At 28.8% G+C, this 19,227-nt stretch overlaps 2 protein-coding genes across 2 annotated transcripts in view; both read right to left on the bottom strand.

Moving 5' to 3' along the window:
• Positions 1-19,227, bottom strand: part of LOC131643377 (small ribosomal subunit protein uS14z/uS14y/uS14x) — a 47,153-nt gene that overhangs the window by 15,463 nt on the left and 12,463 nt on the right. The gene's annotated exons all lie outside the window — the stretch shown is intronic.
• LOC131643375 (leucine-rich repeat protein 2-like) lies at positions 2,824-4,625 on the bottom strand. The gene is made up of 7 exons (XM_058913583.1): positions 4,388-4,625; positions 4,119-4,251; positions 3,944-4,015; positions 3,716-3,859; positions 3,534-3,605; positions 3,295-3,366; positions 2,824-3,164 (listed from the first exon to the last, which is right to left on the bottom strand). The coding sequence occupies exons 1-7, from the start codon at positions 4,467-4,469 to the stop codon at positions 3,098-3,100; spliced, it is 642 nt and encodes a 213-aa protein (XP_058769566.1). The 5' UTR covers positions 4,470-4,625; the 3' UTR covers positions 2,824-3,097.

Raw genomic sequence — 19,227 nt, 5'->3', positions numbered from 1 at the left:
TGCTTATAATATGGGACAGAAGGAGTACCAGAGAAATGACATGTTTCTCTTTATATAGTAGGGTAGTTATAACAACTTGCTAATCTTTAGGCATGAGGTGCAGAGATTCGTATGATAGATCTTGAATTTAGATCACATGCACTCTAGACTAGAATAGCATCTTTGCTTCGCGAGTGACGTGGTGGATCAGTATGTTCTTTGGGTCGTAGCTATTGAGCCTAATGGTCAGCTCATAACAATTTCCCCAAGCCTTTGTCTCTGTTTTATAGGGTAAGAGCTTTATTCTGTTTGTCCTCTTCTATCAGGCGTAGTCTGGCTTAAGTGCAAATTTGAGATGTGACGTCACTGTCATGGGAAATTCACTCCTTAAATGAATCTCATGCTTTAGATGTCTTTTCACATGCTTTATCATGACGACCTTTGTGAACTAGAGTACTTGAGTGTTTATTGGAGGAAATCTGGACCGTTGATAGTGTCTATTTTTCTTTCTTTTAGTAAGACATTGCATGATCTTTTGTAGAACATTCATATGGTTTCTTGGTGCATTACATTTGTTCTTTTGTCATTTGCATTCTTGTAACATGCCATTTTTTATTAAGTAATGGAAGTGGTACGCCACATGTGTCAAAAAACAAATTAGGGTGTTTGTGTCTCTTGGGTAGACCCTGCAATTCCGACAACCGTTTCTATCTTTGTCCGAAAAGGTAGTCTCGAAAGGACTTTTCTTAAAGTGGATCATTCTTATAACTAAGGCATATTGATCCCCAAAGATAAAAGGATTTGGAGTGAGTGTGTTATTCCTTTTTATGAATGCACCTTTTCGATTTTAGGTTTTCGATTGTCCTTCAATAGTTTCAATGTAGAAGTTCTGAAACATGTGATGCTTTCTCATTTGCATAGGAAACACACTAAGAAACACACACACCTACTACGGCCTATGAGTGTCTCATCCCTTCGCATAGGAAACACACACACACACACCTGTACTTTTCGACCAATATAGGTTATGTTAACCATGGATTGTTGTCTGCTTTTGTGGAGATATGAGACGCAGAGATGTCGTCATATCATTTTTCGGCCGGTGAGATGTACATTACACTTGAGGATGTATCATGCCTCCTATATCTTGCGATCACGGGAAAATTATTTTAATACCCCAGAACCAGCAGACCTGAAGCATTGGATATGATGGTGACTTATTTGGGAGCTGACTTGAGAAAATCCAAATTGGAGTTAGATGACACTAAAGGATGTCATGCTAGATTTTCATTCTTAGTGGATCGGTACGAGCACCACCTAGTTGCAGTTGTGGATGTTGATGGTGATGATTCACTAATTAAGGTCATATCTGTTGGTTTTGGTCGGAACACCCATTTTTATGGATAAAAGTGTGATGTCAATGTTATCTACCTTAAACATTTCATTGAATTTGAGAGAATTTACGAGTACAACTAGAAGGTTTCTTGTTTAGTGTACTTCTACTCCAAACCAGCTGAGGGTAGTATATGGAAGACTCGATAGTTAATAGAAAACAATAGTCTATTTACGATAATTTTCTTGCACCTTTACTGATATTAACGTTATAAACCTAAGCTACATTGTTACTAATATTTTATCTGAACCATTTTCAGGCATGTATATATCCACCATTATTTTCCATGTCTCGTCGGTTGGGCATATGTGAATGACTACTCTGAGGCTTTTCCATGTGAGTGCTAGATCATCCCGCCGCTCATAGGGAATCGGGCGATTGAGCCGTTCCGAGTTATTCTTGACCAGATCACGCTGGATGATATTAACTAGATATCATACGCTGATCTCAATGAGACACAACTCTAGGAGGAGATAACCTTGTACTCTAGATGGTTGGTCTATGGGTAATGAATTATGTACTCCCGTCTACTTGAGCGAGTCATGCGGCAATTTGAGTATATTTAGAGTATATCGAGAGGCCCCACTTTTGTTGCTCCTGCCACTGTTCTCCGCATAGATGTTGATGAGATTTTTGCAGCGAATTATGATCGTCTTGTTCCAGAGGATGTACGTCGAGTGTCAGCTCCTCGTCCATCGCGTAGGGTATACAACTACATCCAATAGTTTTATAGAGTGACACATTCTTACATGACACTAGATGCAAAGGGAGATTCCTGAAGCCATCTCATCAGGAAATCTTAGAGGAGGAGCAAACAAAGGCGGACCATGCCGCTGATGTGTTACTGATATGTTAGCACATTGTTGCTATTGGGAAAGGCGTCATAGCTAGAGACAAGTTTGGGGAAGACACTCTTTAGATGACCACTCTACAAGCCATCTTAGCATATGCACAAAATGCATTGCAGTACCAGCGTCAGAGGAGGAACATGAACGTCAAACATATGTAGTAGTTGTCTTTTACTTTATATATTTTGACATTTTGTATTATGGTTTGTTGCGGGATTGATTATAACATTTTGACATTTTAAAATTTTGAAATTCACACACACACACATATATATATATATATATATATATATATATATATATATATATATATATATATATATATATATATATATATATATATATATATATATATATATATATATATATATATATATATATTCTTTGATTTTGATCTAACTATTGAATGATAACTATATATAATTTATTATGAGATTGATTTATAAATGATTTATAATGTAAGCTTATTAAAAAGTGTCAAATTTCTTTTAACTTACTATAAATGGTCAAAGTGAGTAAAATGTTGTCATGTATTAATCTGAAGATTAGAATTTGGACTAATTTTTGACACAAATGAGGTGCCTCTGATATAAAATGATTTTAAAACCAAGTGTATACGAACGACATTTTATGATGTTTCACTGAGTTCTCATCTTGCGAAATACATATACTCATCATACATGCGATTGTCTTTTTCACCATTCTTACAACCCATTTTATTTAATAATAAAACACGGGAAAACACATTACAATTTACCCTCTCAGTTATTTATTTTTGCAATCAATAAAAGTAAACAAGCTGATGAAATATTGATATGGAAACAAGTAAACTAAGTTGCCTCATTGCTGTGACATCATAACCAAATTCTATCTTTCTTTAGCATCCAAAATCGTACGGAACAAGTCCTTTCAATTCAGGACCACCAAGTCTGTTATTTTCAAAACTGAAAAAACGAGCAGAAAAAATGTCATGGAATTTCAATTACTATTATAGCTTCAAAATTTGTCATCATACTTTTGTTATGCATTTTATATATAAGTGTATTTTATGTTATAGCAGCAAAGTTTTTGTACCTTTTTATTGGAAAGGATCCAAAGTTTCCATCTACTGGTATTGTTCCACAAAGATCATTATTTGAAACATCACTACAAAGTTGAAATTCATAATCAGTTGAGAAATCAATCAGACAATTTTTTTTACTAATTGTTAGCTCAAAAACAACGACATCCCTTTCTCTATTGTTTGACACATGTTAATGTCTGACACCAATATGTGAGGACGTGTCAGTGTTAGTGTGTCGTTAAAAACTTACAAGATTTTGAGATTCTTGAGACGAGTGAGTTCTCTTGGGATAGATCCTGTCAGCTTGTTGTTGTTTAGACGCCTAATCCATTAATACAAATCAATGAGTAAATTAGGAACTAAGAGAAGAAGAAAAAGGAGAAAAAAAATGAAAAGAGTTTTGGCAAATTAACATAAGCATTATACACTTACAAGAATCGTAATGACTTCAACTTGCCAAATGACTTTGGAATTTTCCCCTCCAACTTGTTATCATACAAATCCATGCTAATTAGTGCTTTCAATTTTCCAAGTTCCTTAGGAATCTTTCCCCTTAACTCATTCCCATACAATTCCCTAAAAATCAACAATTTGTGTCATTGTTACTATCGTGTCAGTATCACTATCGTGTCGAAGTTAGATAGAAAAAAGAACACATACAAATACTGCAGATGGTGTAGATGACCAAGCTCTGAGCCCAGAGTTCCTGAAATACTAGCATTTCCCAAGTCTCTGAAATACAAAGATGAGACAATTGATTACAAAACCCAAACAAACACAATTACTATGAAAAAGAGAGAGAAAAATAAAAAGTATTGAAGAAATGGAAGCTCACAAACGAGTGACACGGTTGTTGCCGTCACATGTAACATGAAACCAAGTACATGGATTAACCAGTGTTGGGTCCCAACTCTGCAGAACATTGTTGGGATCAGAAAGTCTGCTCCTCAAAGTATGAAGAGCATTCCCTACACAACCAACCAAACAAAACAAAAGACTTAAACACAAGAAACAAGAAACAAGAAACACAGTTGACTTGACTTTACAAGAACATAGAACTGAAAAGCAAAGGGAAAAGTTGAGAGATGAACATGTAAGACATACCTTCAGAGTTGGCTGAGATGGTTTGGAGGGAAAAGTGGAGAAAAAGAAGAAATAAGATAGAGAGGGAAATAGAAGGTGCCATTATATCTAGTATGTGAGCAAATTTTAGGGTGTGCGAAAGCTTAAAAAAGTTGAAGGGAAAAAACTTGGAATGAGTAAGGACTAATAAAGAAAGTTAAATGAGGAGAGAGGTTGGACCAAAGGGCAGTAGTTGGAAAACAAGAGTGAAACAAATTTTAGTCTATGCATATAATAAAAATATTTTATTTAAAATCTAATGGAGATAAATACAAATATAGTAGTTGTAATATTTAATAAAATAATAATTATAGTGAAAAAAATTATTACTTAATGAGAGGTAGTAAATTATTTCTAATCAAATGTGTGAATTATAAACAGAATAAATGTTATTAAAACATATTTTTGTATTTAAAAATATTTATCTATCAATAACATTAAAGAAAACGGATACAATTGTTTAGTCCATTGAAAGAAATTTTCAAGTGTAAACATCATACAAAGGAGAAAGTGTGGCGCGGAAAGTACCTATCACATTTTTCCCACGATAAGCATGTCTTAAGATAACAGTTTTAAAAGACCATACACGTCTCCATCATTATGCATATGAATGAAGAGACTCGATCCAAAAGTGGATTTCAATCTATCTAGGTTATCAAGTATCAAGGCGTAAAGTATATATTTTGACTTAGTCATAACAGGCACGTGAAGACAAATGAGTCTCACTTTGGATAATATGCGTTATGGACATATGTTTTAAGTTGGAAAAATATTCACCTAATAAACTGATTTTATAGAAATGAGTTAGACTCAGCCCCTAATCTGATAACTCGTCTGACATCTCTCATATAACTTACTTATACTCTATTTTACTTTGATGTTAGAGTATCTTTATATATACGCCCTTTCTCATTTGGAGAAAGAGCATACAACAAGAGACGTGAAGACCACATACAATAATATTGGTACCCACTGTGGGACATGGTATAGCTTACAAAGACCTTTAAATGCCATAACATGATGGTCACCAAATGTCTAGCTCCCTAGAAACCATCTAAAAAATAATCGATTCTTCATAATCAAAACAATAACATCCATATTAGACGATTCTAACATCAAAATTAACCATATCAATTAAGGCTTGTCAATGGAGATGAAAACTCCATACGTCAAAATTCTTAGTTCACCAAAAAGGTACATCAACGTATATCAAGCTCCAAAGAACACCTTGGAAGAAAAGGACATAAAAATTGAGAATCATAAAAATAATATCGATCAAAGAGAAAAAAATGGAAGCACTGGCATATAACTCATTTACCAAGGATGACAACGACAATATGACCAAGTCAAACTCCAAAAACGAGGGGTCATATCGAAGATCCCTTATGTGGGAGAGTAAGAAGAGTGACATAACATTGTTTCCTTTTACAAATGAAACCAATGTTGAACCAATACTAAGAAATTTTTGAATATCAACAATCAATAAGTGCGACAAAAAATTGGATCCAAGAAACCACCTGAAGTCATTCAACACTTGAATAATACTTCAACAAAAGTATGATACCCAATGTGCAAAAAACTTCTCATGCTCCCTAAAAAAGAGTTTTTTTCTTATGGTTCTCAAATCTCTTAGAGAAATCAATCAAGCAATAAAAACAACTGATTGAGATGTTCGTGTCCAAATCCACGAGTAGTTTAATAACCCATAAAACCTTGATTAGTCAGATGATGTTAAGGCATAAGAAAAAAAACTCTCAATGATTTCATGGACCCCTTCGATAAAAACTAATTCAGATAAACAAAATTACACTAACAGATGCATTACATGTTTACAATAAGCGAGTTAAGGAAATGAGCAACAAGTTTTATTTCCATAGAAAAAGTCGTTAAAGTTAAAAAGAGGATATTATAGAAAATCTTTTTAATATAATCAAAACCAAAGCAGGTCTAAAGAAAAAGGACAAAACGGTCATAAGAGAGGTCAAGATATAAGTGTAAGAGAAAAAAAGTTAACCTTGAAACTTAGACAGGTCAAGACCTTGAAGGAAAGGATAGTGGTCACTAGAAACTCGAAGGAGGTCAATGAGTCCCGAGAAAAGGAATATGAGAAATTAAGGACGAAGATGTCGAACTAAATGTACATCAACTTCATATCATGAGGATTTTTCATAAAGACGTCATCTATTAGCCCTAAAAAAAATAATTCAAATCTCAACCACCACATACGCGCTCACTTATGTGGTGGTTGATTAACACAATAAGGAAACTTGGTAGTCATCCTTGTAGGCATGGAAAACTAAAATATAAAAATAAGATTAATCAACGAAGCAATATGCCCTACATCATTTTGGGCAAGGCCATTAGAGTTACCTTAATCCAGTCTCAAACCTAAAAATACAACTCTAGTTGGATTCTCATGAGATAACACAAAAGCCACAATATTTATCAAAGTTCTTATGAAAATAGTTGCATACATCTATTTGAGATCAATCTAAGTGAAGTCGTTGATAGTCCATGAAAGCTTAACAAATAACCTCATAATCAAAATATTGATGCTCAATCTACTTGGAGCCATTTTGTCAACCCCTCACATAGAAATGAATTTTCCTTTAAATAAAATGAAAATAGACGCAAGTGTACAAATCTGAAAGGAGCATTGTTACATCAACATCCTTTAAAACAGTTGGAAAGATCCATGTTGAGACAAAATAAAAATTTAATCTAAATGAATATGAGCATAATGAAAATTCATATAATTGATCCAAGGGAAGAAAACATGCACATGCCATAATATTTAGAAAATTTAAAGGAAGTAGAGATAACATGTTCAGGGAAGAGAACTAAAATTGATACCATAATGAAACTAGAGGAACAAATTATCAAAGGTAATGTCACATCTTCTAGTTATCGACCTTAATGTTGGACTTATGATTCATAAAAACAAAAGTTAATGAAAAAAAAAGAAGGTTACATTCAAACAAGAGTCATATAAGTTAATGAAAATAAGTTACTTCTTGACAATAAGATACTTGACGTAAAAATAAGGGAAAATTAACTTGTCAACCTTTTTTTATCTAACATTCTATATTTTTTAATTCAATTTTATTCTTGTTGAAAAATATTGAGATATAAAGAATTTTCAGTATACTAGAAATTCGAAATTTTTGATATATCGGAAATTTTAAATTTCCGATACATATTAGAAATTTCAAATTTATGGTATCACAGTTTTTTTTTTTTTTTTGCAAAAAATACCGAAAATTTCAGTTATAAGAAAATTTCCGGTACATCATACCGGAAATTTTAGTTAATTTAAAATTTCCGGTTTATACCGAAAATTTCAAATTTATGGTATTATAGTTTTTTTTTTATAAAAAATACCGGAAATTTTGAAAAATCTGGTAATTTTTTCCAAATTTCTGGTAAAAACTCACTGAAATTTTAAAAAACCGATATTTTTTTAAAATTTTCAATAAAAACATATATTTTTAAAAAATTAAAAATCTTAAACAAATGGTATAATGATAAAAGTATAACTTTGAGGGATGCAGGAATAATTTTGAAAGCGGCAAGTTAAATTCTCGAAAATAAATTACCTCATGAAATTAAAATACATGACTTAGTTGGCCAATATCGTAATTGTGAAGAAAAGAAATGGCAAATGACACATGGTCAATATTCATTTCCAAACAAGCTTTTTACCTCAGTTGTATAAAGACTCAGAATATAACCTTAAAAATTAAGCCTCTTCCTTTTTTTTTTAGATAAAAAATAAATTACATTTTAGTTTGACTACTAACGTCTTCCTATTTTATTTTTTTAATTAAAAATACATAACATTTTACCTCCGTTTTAATTTTCAATCGAGGGAAAAAGAATAAAATGTGGATTTATATGCTTGAAGATGTTGTTAAAGTGATTCAAGGTAGAAAAGTTTGTTGGTAGCAAAGTTGCATTCAATTTGGGAGGGTGCTTGGGCCTCAAGGGTATGTTTCCCTTGAGGTCCTGAGTTCGAAGGAGTCTAGGACCAACTTTTGGAGGCTACGTGGGGCATGCTCAAGGGTATGCTCTCGGGTGGATTAGTCGGTACGGAAGGAAGAATACCACTCTATTAAAAAAAAATTAGTTGTTCGATTTTGATGATGACAATGCTAGACATGTGACTTCACCCACAACAAGGAGATGAATTGTGTGGTTCGGAAAAACATGGTTTTAAAAAACTTTGAGGATTAAAATCAGAGTTTAGAAAACATTTTGAAAATAGTTTTAATATTAAGCAGTGGAAAAATAAATTGTGGAAATATAAATTCCATTTATAAAGTAAAGAGTTTAGCAAAAGAGAACGCCTAGAATTATAGAGGTTCGATCAAACAAAAAGACCGACTCATCTCCCCAAGAATTGTTCTTGAGAGTATCCAATAAATTTGAGAGTTTTTGGTAGGTTATACTCATACACTCTCCTTATACAAGAAAAATTGAAGTTTATGGTTGACTTTCAACCAAACAATATATAGCGGGGTGAAGTGAAACGGTGAATCTTCCCTCCAAATGGCAGATCGGAGTGGTTAATCTCATTTCCACGAGAATCTTAGAGTCGATAATCTTCAAGCTTCTAAACAAATTTTGTAAACTCTTAAGACGCGCTGAGTTGACAAATCTTAAATCTTGGTTTTACCCTGAACTAACCAATAACCTGAGAGATTTTAATATCAGGCTAATATCGAACTAAGCTTTAACTTAATTTTTGTTTTAAGATGAAGAAGATGATTAGGTATGCCTCGCATCACGCTGTTTGTGTTAAAGAGAGAAATATAGTGTCTTAATTATGTATTTGAAGAATATTTACCTTTCAAAAATTCGATTATATTTATAAGATATTTGTACATTAAAAAAATATAATTACTATCTCATAGTATATATGATACATAAAATTAGTGACATTTTTACGTTTAAGCTATGATATTCATCTTTTGAGAAAGCATGAGATTCTCCATAAATCTTCATCTTATTTATTTTTACGTGATTAACTTATCGATGAAATTATTGTCTATATATTTAATTAATTTTAATAATATAAAATGGTCAAAATTGTCATGTGGCACGTCATGTCAGCAAATTTGTCACGCTGACATTATCATGTGCACGTCAGTAAAAAAAATGCCATATGATGTATCACATCGTCTTCCGTCAACAGAAGTTAATCGAGAGGACTAATGATGCTGAGGGAAAACTTTAAAGAAACTAGGGTTGAAAAAAAATTTTAAAAATTAAAATTAAAATTTAATATATTTGGAAGGATCATAAAAATAACGTTAAAAATCAAATATAAATGACTTCAAAATAAATGTCTTGAAATGTAAAACATGGATAAAGTATAAATTAAAAAACAATAGTTTCAAAAATAAATTTATTAAAAGGGTTAAATACGTTTTTAATCCCTATAAATATGCGACCCTGCATTTTTAGTCTTTATAAAATTTTCTTTCAATGAATGGTCTTTATAAAATTATTATGGACCTAGTTTCAGTCCCTACTGTCAATCCAATGTGTATTTTAGAATGATTATTTTGCAGACATGTTCATAATGTTTTAAAAAGTTCCTGGAAAAAAAAGAAACTCAAAATTTAATTTCCAAGTTAAAATTTTCATTACTTTTATCATTATTTTTTGAAATTTAAAAAATTCATATTTAATTCTTCTTGTTTTAAAAAATTCTAAAACTTGATAAATAAATATTTTACAGTATTCTAAATATATATAAAAAAAATTTATTCAAAAATTTAAAAATTAAAGGGTAATTAAACAGTTTTTAAAATTTTAAAAAATAATAGGGACTGAAATAGCATGCATAAAAATTTTAGAATGACCATTTATTGAAGGAAAATTTTATAGGGACTAAAAATGCAGGGTCACATATTTATAGGGACTAAAAACGTATTTAACCCTTATTAAAATTATAAAAGAAAAATTAGAAACTATGAAAATAAATACTTAAAATTTTGAAAAGCTTGCATCTGTATTTTTAGAACAATAAAGTCTTAAAATTGAAGTATTTATAAAAAAAATTCCGTATAAACTCTTAAAAAGTATAGCTCATGTCCACTAAAAATGTTTTTTATTAGCCAACACTAAAAATGTTAAACCAGCATTAGTCGTGAGTTGAGGTGTAATATAAAGTGTCACATAGTGTCGAATCATATTTTATATTTTATAAAATAAATAATATAAAGAACATTTCAGAGATTGTTAATTTAATTGAGAGAATTTTTTTTTCTTCCTTTTTTTAGTTTCTAGTCAACAATAAAAATGTTAACCAAAAAATGTTGAACTTTGACGCCAACATATTAAAAAGATAAAAACTTGGACTAGTGAGGTGCGTATAAAAGTTTTATATGCATTTCGTCCAAAAATAATAATAATAAAATCATATGCATGTCATAGTTTTGTCTTTTAGGAATATTCACCGTGTTGCATTTTGTGATTGTTGAATCGATATTAAATTATCGATACTTCAAATTTTAATTTTTTAATCTACTTTTAATATGATAAAGTACATGACATATGAAATTCTTTCATTATCTCTCTAATCACCAATTTGAGGGTGATATTCGGGGACATAACGGTAATTGAATCTTCTTTAATATTTTAATTAAAAATATATATTCCTTAATCATTGCATACCCTTTCAATTGTCCATTTTATTTTCCATCATTAATACTAACGTGAGGCCTTTGTATTGGAATTGTGCAAATCTTCTTGGATACAGCAAAACCTCCTCCACGCTTTTTCTCTTTGGTTTTTTAAAAACCCTTAAACTTTCTCTCATTGATCTATATATATTATGGCTTTTGATTTCAACCGGCAAACCCTAAATTACAAACCATTACATTTGGCTCATCTTCCTATTCTATTACCCCCATCGATTTTAACATGTCCCTTTCATTCCTTAATTTCATTCTCCACACATTGAAGGTTCGTCAAAATCCTGCATCTTCCATTCATAGTTTTTCTTTAATTTCTAAAATCATTATCAAGTTGCAAATCAAAAGGTATCTTCTTTTTTATTCAATAATAATAACAATCAATTATGTTATCAAACTACAAAATTCAATTGATAATTTTTTCTTCAATTTTTCAACTTTAGGTTATCGTTCTTTATCTAACCCCGAATTTTATCATTTCTTTGAACATGGTTGTGGATACAACAATTTCGGTAAAGACGCAAAAGCACTTCGATTCATAGAATAAATGACTCAAAAGGCCGATGTCCTTCAATAAAGGGTACTGGGTGAGATTTAAACTTTGCATTTTTGGATTTTTCAGATCTGAATTCTAAACTTTACATGCTTGCATTTTTTGATTTTTTTTTCAATTTTTCAGGTATATGCACGCTGTTAAAATATATATTGTACTGTTACATGTTGTTACAGTTTTTTATTAATGTTGATCGTGTTTTCTGGATGGATTTGTGTTGCTGTCTTGATATTGGAGAGTTATTTTTCCAAGTTGCTGTCATGAATTTTAATTCAGAACTTTCATCAATATTATAGCAAGTTTGAATTACTTTAGGAAAATTTCTCAGGTTTAATGTTCGATTTATTTTCGGTAAGATTTACTCTGTTTACTTTTTCATTTTCAATCTTTCTTTTCTCCTCCTTGAGATTCTTTGTTTTTTATTTGTCATTCCTTTTCTTTTCTTAGGTTTAATGCTTCAAATTAAGTTATGTTTGCTTATATGCAGTTTAAAAGGTTTTCACTTTGCTTAACAATTTTATAGATCGAAGAGATAGAGCACGGGGAAGACTGAAGATATTGTCTTATCTAAGATTTTTGAGTTCCCAAATTACTTATATTTTTCAACATTGATTTTTACCCGTATGTTTTTCCTCTGTAGACATTGTTTAAAAAGTTATGTTTTTTTTTTTTAAGGAAAGAGTTGGACTTTATATAGTGGTGTTTGCTAAAGGTTTGATTATTATTTTTTGATAGAAAATAGTTTTTGAATCAGGAGGGGAGCATTGTGGTTTTTGTTTATATCACTCCAGATTGTTTTTTCCATTACTCTGTTTGATATACACACAAGTAGAATGATTTAATTGTTTATTTATTTTTTTGGTGAGATATATGATTTTCACTACTATGTCATTCTATCTTTGTTTCTCTTTTTTATCTTATAATTTTTTGTATTGAAAATATTGGACTATTTAAATTTTTTTGCATTTCTAATTTAATAAAGTCCTAATTTCCTGTTAATTCCCTCCCTTTCCCAGTTCCAGCAGTTCCAATTCATTCTAAATAATTATATTGATATGTTGCTTACAAAGTTGGTTAAAGATATTTTGTTGATTTGGTATTACATTGAGATATATGCAGTAATGCTATGGTATGGCTAGCCTAGGAAAAACGTGTCAGCCGTTTCTTTTGCATGCACTATTATTACTACTAGTAAAGGACCCGTGCGCCCGCACGAGTCACGTAAAGTCGATATAAACAATAAATAAATATATAACGATGGTTAATATATATATATATATATATATATATATATATATATATATATATATATATATATATATATATAAAAGATACACAAATTAAAAATAAAAAATAATTGAAATTATAATTGTCAAATAAATATTAATTTAATCTAGTTAGAAATATATAGTTTAGTAGAAAAAATAAATAAAATAATTAAGTAGTCATCTACCCGTGCGTTCGCACACATTATACAATATAGCTATAATCTATCGTGAGTAGTCATCTACCCGTGCGTTCACACGTATTGCACAATATTATAAATAATAAATAAATATAATATATGTGATTATATTTATTTGATTTGGTAACAGGTACCAAACTTTTTTGTCCAAATTTTGTTTATTGTCACTCATAAATCTTTTTACTTATTTTAAATAAAAATTTCAATATATTTAATAGATTTATTTTTCCAAAAATATCAGTTATAGGTTAATATGTACATATAAAAAATAAAGGAAATAATTAAGCATTTATCTATCACAGTTGTAAATAAATATAATATAATGATGGTTAAAAATGTAAATAAAATATATACACATTAAGTAGCTTTGTCCCGTCGAAAAATGTATATTTGAGTAGAAAAATAAAGAAAATAATTAAGAAATCATTTACCCGTGCGTTCACACGGTTCATACAATGTCATTATAAATAGTAAATTAATATAATAGTGATGGTTAAAAATGTATATAAAATACAAAAAGAATTACAATTTTTTTATATAAGAAATTATGTATTCATCAATCATAATTGTCTCATGTTAAATGTAATTTTACAAATAGTTTCTGTCAATCGAAAAAGGTATGTTTTTCATAAGAAATCTATGTATTTATACATCATAATTGTATCATATTATTTTTGTAAAAAAAAATATATTAATAGCAATTTTTTTAGTATAAATGTTAAATTTTATCATAAAAAATTGCTAACATTTTTTTGATAATGGAAGTTTATAATATCTTTTATTATACTTTAATAGTATCTTTAATTATAATTAATATATTATATATATTTAAAAAAATAACATAAAAAAATAAATAATATTTATACATAAAACTATATTTAGTATAATTATATAGTGTTATTGTTAGTAGTTTAGATTAATGAAGCAATAAATAAATATATAACGATTGTTAATAAATATATATAAAAGATACGCAAATTAAAGTGAAAAAACATTTGAAATTATAATTGTCATATAAATATTAATTTAATCTACTTAGAGTTATATACTTTAGTAAAAAAATAAAAAATAAATTAGTCATTTATCCGTGCGTTCGCATGCATCATACAATATCGTATAAATCTATCCTGAGTAGTATCTACCCGTGCGTTCGCACGGATAACACAATGTTATAAATAATAAATAAATATAAGAAATTGTGTATTCATCAATCATAATTGTCTCATAAATGTAATTTTATAAGAAGTTTCAGCCCGGCGAAAATGTATGTTTTGCATAAGAAATTTATGTATTTATCAATCATAATTTTATCATGTTTTTTTATTATAAAAAAATAAATATTAGTAGCAATTTCTTTAGTATAAATGTTAACATTTTATCATAATTAACCCATTATAGTTAGAGAAGTAGAATAAATATTTTGTGTTGCGTTATATGCAAATTTCTCCTATTTTTTAAATTTCTACTTAGAAAATGTTAATAATTGCAGATAAATAAAGCTAAATTCGATTAATTTATGGATTTACGTGGACCGAGTTAAACAGGGCGGTTTACCCCACATACTCAACTCAAATTATATTTAGAGAAGTTTTTTATATAAAATAAAATAAACAAAAAAATAGTTTTATTTAATGGGAAGAAAAACCAAGAGTTAAACATTGTATGAAAAGTTTACTACACGCTAGTGACACATGCATGCTATACGCCATCATTATTATGAATAGCCATCATTACTATAGATAATGGTTGGGTGGAATAACTTGCAATGAAAAAAGAAGAATTTATTGCAACCTATTTTCTTATGCAATTTAATTTTATCATTATTACCCAAGATTGGACAATTAAAAACGAAAGATATTAACAAATTAGACTACAAAAGGAGTATTTTGAGATAATAAATTGGGCAAAACATCATGACAGTAAATATTCAATAATTAATTCATTATCTTATAAAAAATAATAATATTGTTAAATGAATTATTTTAAAATATAAATTATGGGATAAGTCAGTTTAAGGGACCAATTCAAATGTGAAGAGATACTTTCACAAATAAGATAATTATTTTAGAATTAAGAATACGGTTTTAAAATATGCACTATTATCCCTTAATATAAACACACATAAATTTTTTTATATATTTATATGGAGATTTATTATTCATTCATTTGATTTTTTCAATTTTAAAAATAAATTGGTAGAAAAATTTAGAACATTTATTATTATTTAATCTGATTTTACACATTTTTAATGATTCAAATGATACGATTTTATAATCTTAAAATTTTTTGAATCTCTTAAATTTTAGAAATATATATATATATATAATTATAAAAAAGTAATTTATTTAAATTTAAATTTTTTTATAATAAGATTAAAAAAACATCTATCATATGAACACAATTTAGATGTCTGCATTGTAAAATTTTTTAATAAACCATTAGATATCACATCATGTATAGTTATAATTATATAGAAGAAGCGTGGAAGAGGTTTTGCAGTATTCCAAAGAAGATTGCACAATTCCAAAAAAAGTTTTTGGCGTGTAATAATGATGGAAAAAAATGGATAGTTGAAAGGTTACCATATATGGAATGAAACAATAAATAAATATAAAAGGCACAAAATAATACTAAAACCTTCTAAAAAAATAAAAAGTATTAATATTTTTTAGTACAATAAAAATAAAAGCAAAACTACTTTTCTGATAAATCCAACCAACAAAAGGTGCTCATTTACAGATGAACTGTATGATACAAAATATGACATTTTTTATGAGATAAACAGAATAATAAAAAATGAATGTTGATAAATATACTACCAAATTCAAAGTGATCGTATGACATATTTTAATGGTATAAATTAATGATATAAATTTTTTGTGATCAATGATTTAATGATATAAATCCATAATGATCATAAAATATTATTTTAATGATATAAATTTTGATAAAACATCATTTATAAAAAAAAAAATATTAAAGAGAATGATAAATCCAATTAACCATTATTTATAGTGATCCTATAAAAAATCATAAGTTAATTTAAATTACTATAAAAATAATTAAGTACAGGTTACAATGAATTGATTGTGGAGAAAAGATGGAGTTGAAAATTGAAATAAAAAATAATGAAGTAGAAGAAAAATAGTGAAAGCACGGGAAATGAAGATTGCTTATACACACGGATAAGAAAAAAACGTATATGTTTTGATTTTTTATAAGAAATACAATTTTTTATTTCTATAATATATAGAATCAAAAGTAAGTTTATGTAGTTAAACTCAAATTGGACGGATTAATATATAAATATATATATATATATATATATATATATATATATATATATATATATATATATATATATATATATATATATATATATATATATATATATATATATATATATATATATATATATATAACTATTGTTTTAATTTTAGCTTATTACTATAGTTTTCCTTCCTATTGTAGTGGTATTAAAAGTTTTATGAAACTTAATCACAAATAAAAGTGTATGTTGATGCTAAGAGAAAGGGTGACCAAATAATTGGTTGTTGATATCTTGGCTAAGAAGAAGCAATTTCTTATTTTATTTAAAAAGAAAGAGCAATTTTAAAGTGTTGCTAAGTAAATTAGTTTAATATTTCACGTTTGAACAATAAAAAGCAACATTCTTTTGAAGTAGAAAGTTGCTTCCCATCAATACATCCATGTTAGGCAATGGCTTGGTTAGTGTGAAGTTTGAAATTGATTAGCTAGAATGTCGTGTAGCTTTTTGAAGGTATCAAACCGAAATTGTCAAAAAGTTGTGTGCATAGATAGCTTCTACCTTCTCCATCTCCAAGTGAAAGTGACTAATTTTTAACCTGGGGAACCGCTTTTTTAACAGGTCTGGTGGGTTTAGCAGACCTATGTAGTATAGTTGACCTGGGGAACCGCTTTTTTAACCATTGAAAGTGATTGGTTTTTGACTCTATTACACTCCAATATACTTTTTTCTATGCTAAAAACATGAAAGATGGAAAATATGGCAATGCTGCCATTCCAGCTTGTCTTCTTGACAGTGACATGAATTTAATGTTATAGGGACTGTTGCAGGTAAAGTAAGCTAAAGCTTCTTTTCATAGAACATCACTTGAGTGCATATGGTTCGTCACTTTGAATGTTGAGTTTGTTTCATTGTGATGTATTGCCAGTGATATTAAAATCAGTCCATTTAAACGCATTCATATATTTATATGTATCATTTTTTCATTGTGGTGTTGCAGCAGTTGCATTACTTTAGCTAAGTATTCAATTAGGATTCTTATAATTTTTTAGTTAAAATTAAAACAACATGCTGCATGAAATGAAAGTATCTCAACTGCAGTTGTTAAATACATTAAACGAAATACATTTTTAACATAGTTTATAGTGTAAACCAACCGCATATATTATTTTTAATATAGTTAAACCATCTTCAGCTTACTTTTCCAAATATTTGTGTACTTTGATAAAGGGAAAGGATTTAACTAACAGCAACAAACTACATTCTGCAAGATGTCCTTCAAGTGGTAAATATATTGTCAATAGTCGCATCAAGCTTAATTTAATTGGAATCTCTTTACACCAACTATGTCAAAAAAAGCCTTTGAATCTCTTTATTTGTCTTTGTAAAACAACTTTTGATCTTGATTATGTAATCCAATTGGTCCTGACAACATTTTCTTCAAATCCCCTTCAACAAAAACCAATAAAACAAACTCAAAATACAATCAATAAAGTAACATATAAAAAACATTCTGAATCAAAATTTTTGAATTTGAATTAAAATTCTGGTCTCCATAATCATTTAAATATATAAAAATACTTTGAAAAGATTTGAAAGGATTTACTAAATGTGGCAAAAAGAACTGCAAATATTCTTAAGTTCAGCTCATGTAATTCAACTCAGTGCCAAAAAGAACTGCATATAACATTTTTTAGTTTGACAACGGAATGAGGTAGGAGTATTGAAAATCAAAACTTATAGATGGTTGGCACAAACATATATATATTAGTTGAAGTATGATATATAAATATTCAAATTGAGGTGTGTTAGTGAGGGTCCAAAAAGGTTAAGATTAACTATGCTAAAGTAAATTAGAAGGACTTAGATATTTCAATATTTATGAACAAATGAATGGAGAAAGAACTTAATTGAAGTTTCAAAGAGTTCAAGTTTGTTCAACATAAGACCAAATATAAAAAAGTTCAAGTTTGAGTGAAGAAAACCAAAATCACTTTAAAAAAACCTAACTATGTTCATACTACAAAACATGAAACTAAAAAAGAACAAAAAGAGTAAGGGTTGAATGAAGTTACTTACAACACAATAATGGTGGTCACTTATATTCCATTCATTAGTGTATACAATGAAGCCATCTAAAGGATCTTTTCTTCTTGTTCTATCTACAGCTAAGGGAAGTGGTGAGTTTCCATATGATTTTGGTTCTTGTTCAGGTTCAGCAACAATTGCATCATATTGAGAAAATGTTAGAGTGTTTGCATCATTTTGTTGACCTGGAAAAGAAAAGGTAAGGAAAAAAATCAAAAAGTTTGTAGTGAAGCCATATCCAAAATCACTTCTTGTTCATTCATGTATTATGTCATTACTTTAAGGGATGCCAATATATGTCACATAGGGACCTTCTTGTGTAGCCAAGTTAGATGAAGTTTTTAGACAAATACAAAAGTGGTTAAGATATTTAAGACAAATAAACACCAATGATGGAAAGGCTTTACCGAAAGTAAGGGCTTCCAGTTTGCTTTACCTATGAAGTTTGTTCCAAACACCATGATTGCAATCTATGAAGTTAAAAAACATGAATGAGATATCTTTTAATTTGCTTTCTCTTCATATCAATTTTCAAGCATACATTTATAATATTTTCACAAACTAAATTTGTAGAGCCAAAGATGGAGAAATTTCACAGTAGAGCCAAAGACAACTACAAAAATGGAAGAACAATTAAATAATGAAATAGAAAAATAAAAATAAATAATAAGAAATTGAAAAATCAGTAAGGTATGTGATGAGATACCCTTAAATCAACAATAAGAAGAGATTGAAAAATTGAAACTC

This window comes from Vicia villosa, linkage group LG1 (assembly GCF_029867415.1).
Source record: "Vicia villosa cultivar HV-30 ecotype Madison, WI linkage group LG1, Vvil1.0, whole genome shotgun sequence".
NCBI classification, from domain to species: domain Eukaryota; kingdom Viridiplantae; phylum Streptophyta; class Magnoliopsida; order Fabales; family Fabaceae; genus Vicia; species Vicia villosa.
This window is presented reverse-complemented; position numbering and strand designations above follow the sequence as displayed.

Excerpts from the sequence above, each read along its gene's own strand:
- LOC131643375 (XM_058913583.1), bottom strand. The coding sequence starts at position 4,469 with ATGGCACCTTCTATTTCCCTCTCTATCTTATTTCTTCTTTTTCTCCAC. Across the intron at positions 4,252-4,387 it reads CATCTCAGCCAACTCTGAAG|GGAATGCTCTTCATACTTTG; the intron begins GTATGTCTTACA and ends TTGGTTGTGTAG. Across the intron at positions 3,606-3,715 it reads TTGAAGTCATTACGATTCTT|GCGTCTAAACAACAACAAGC; the intron begins GTAAGTGTATAA and ends TTAATGGATTAG.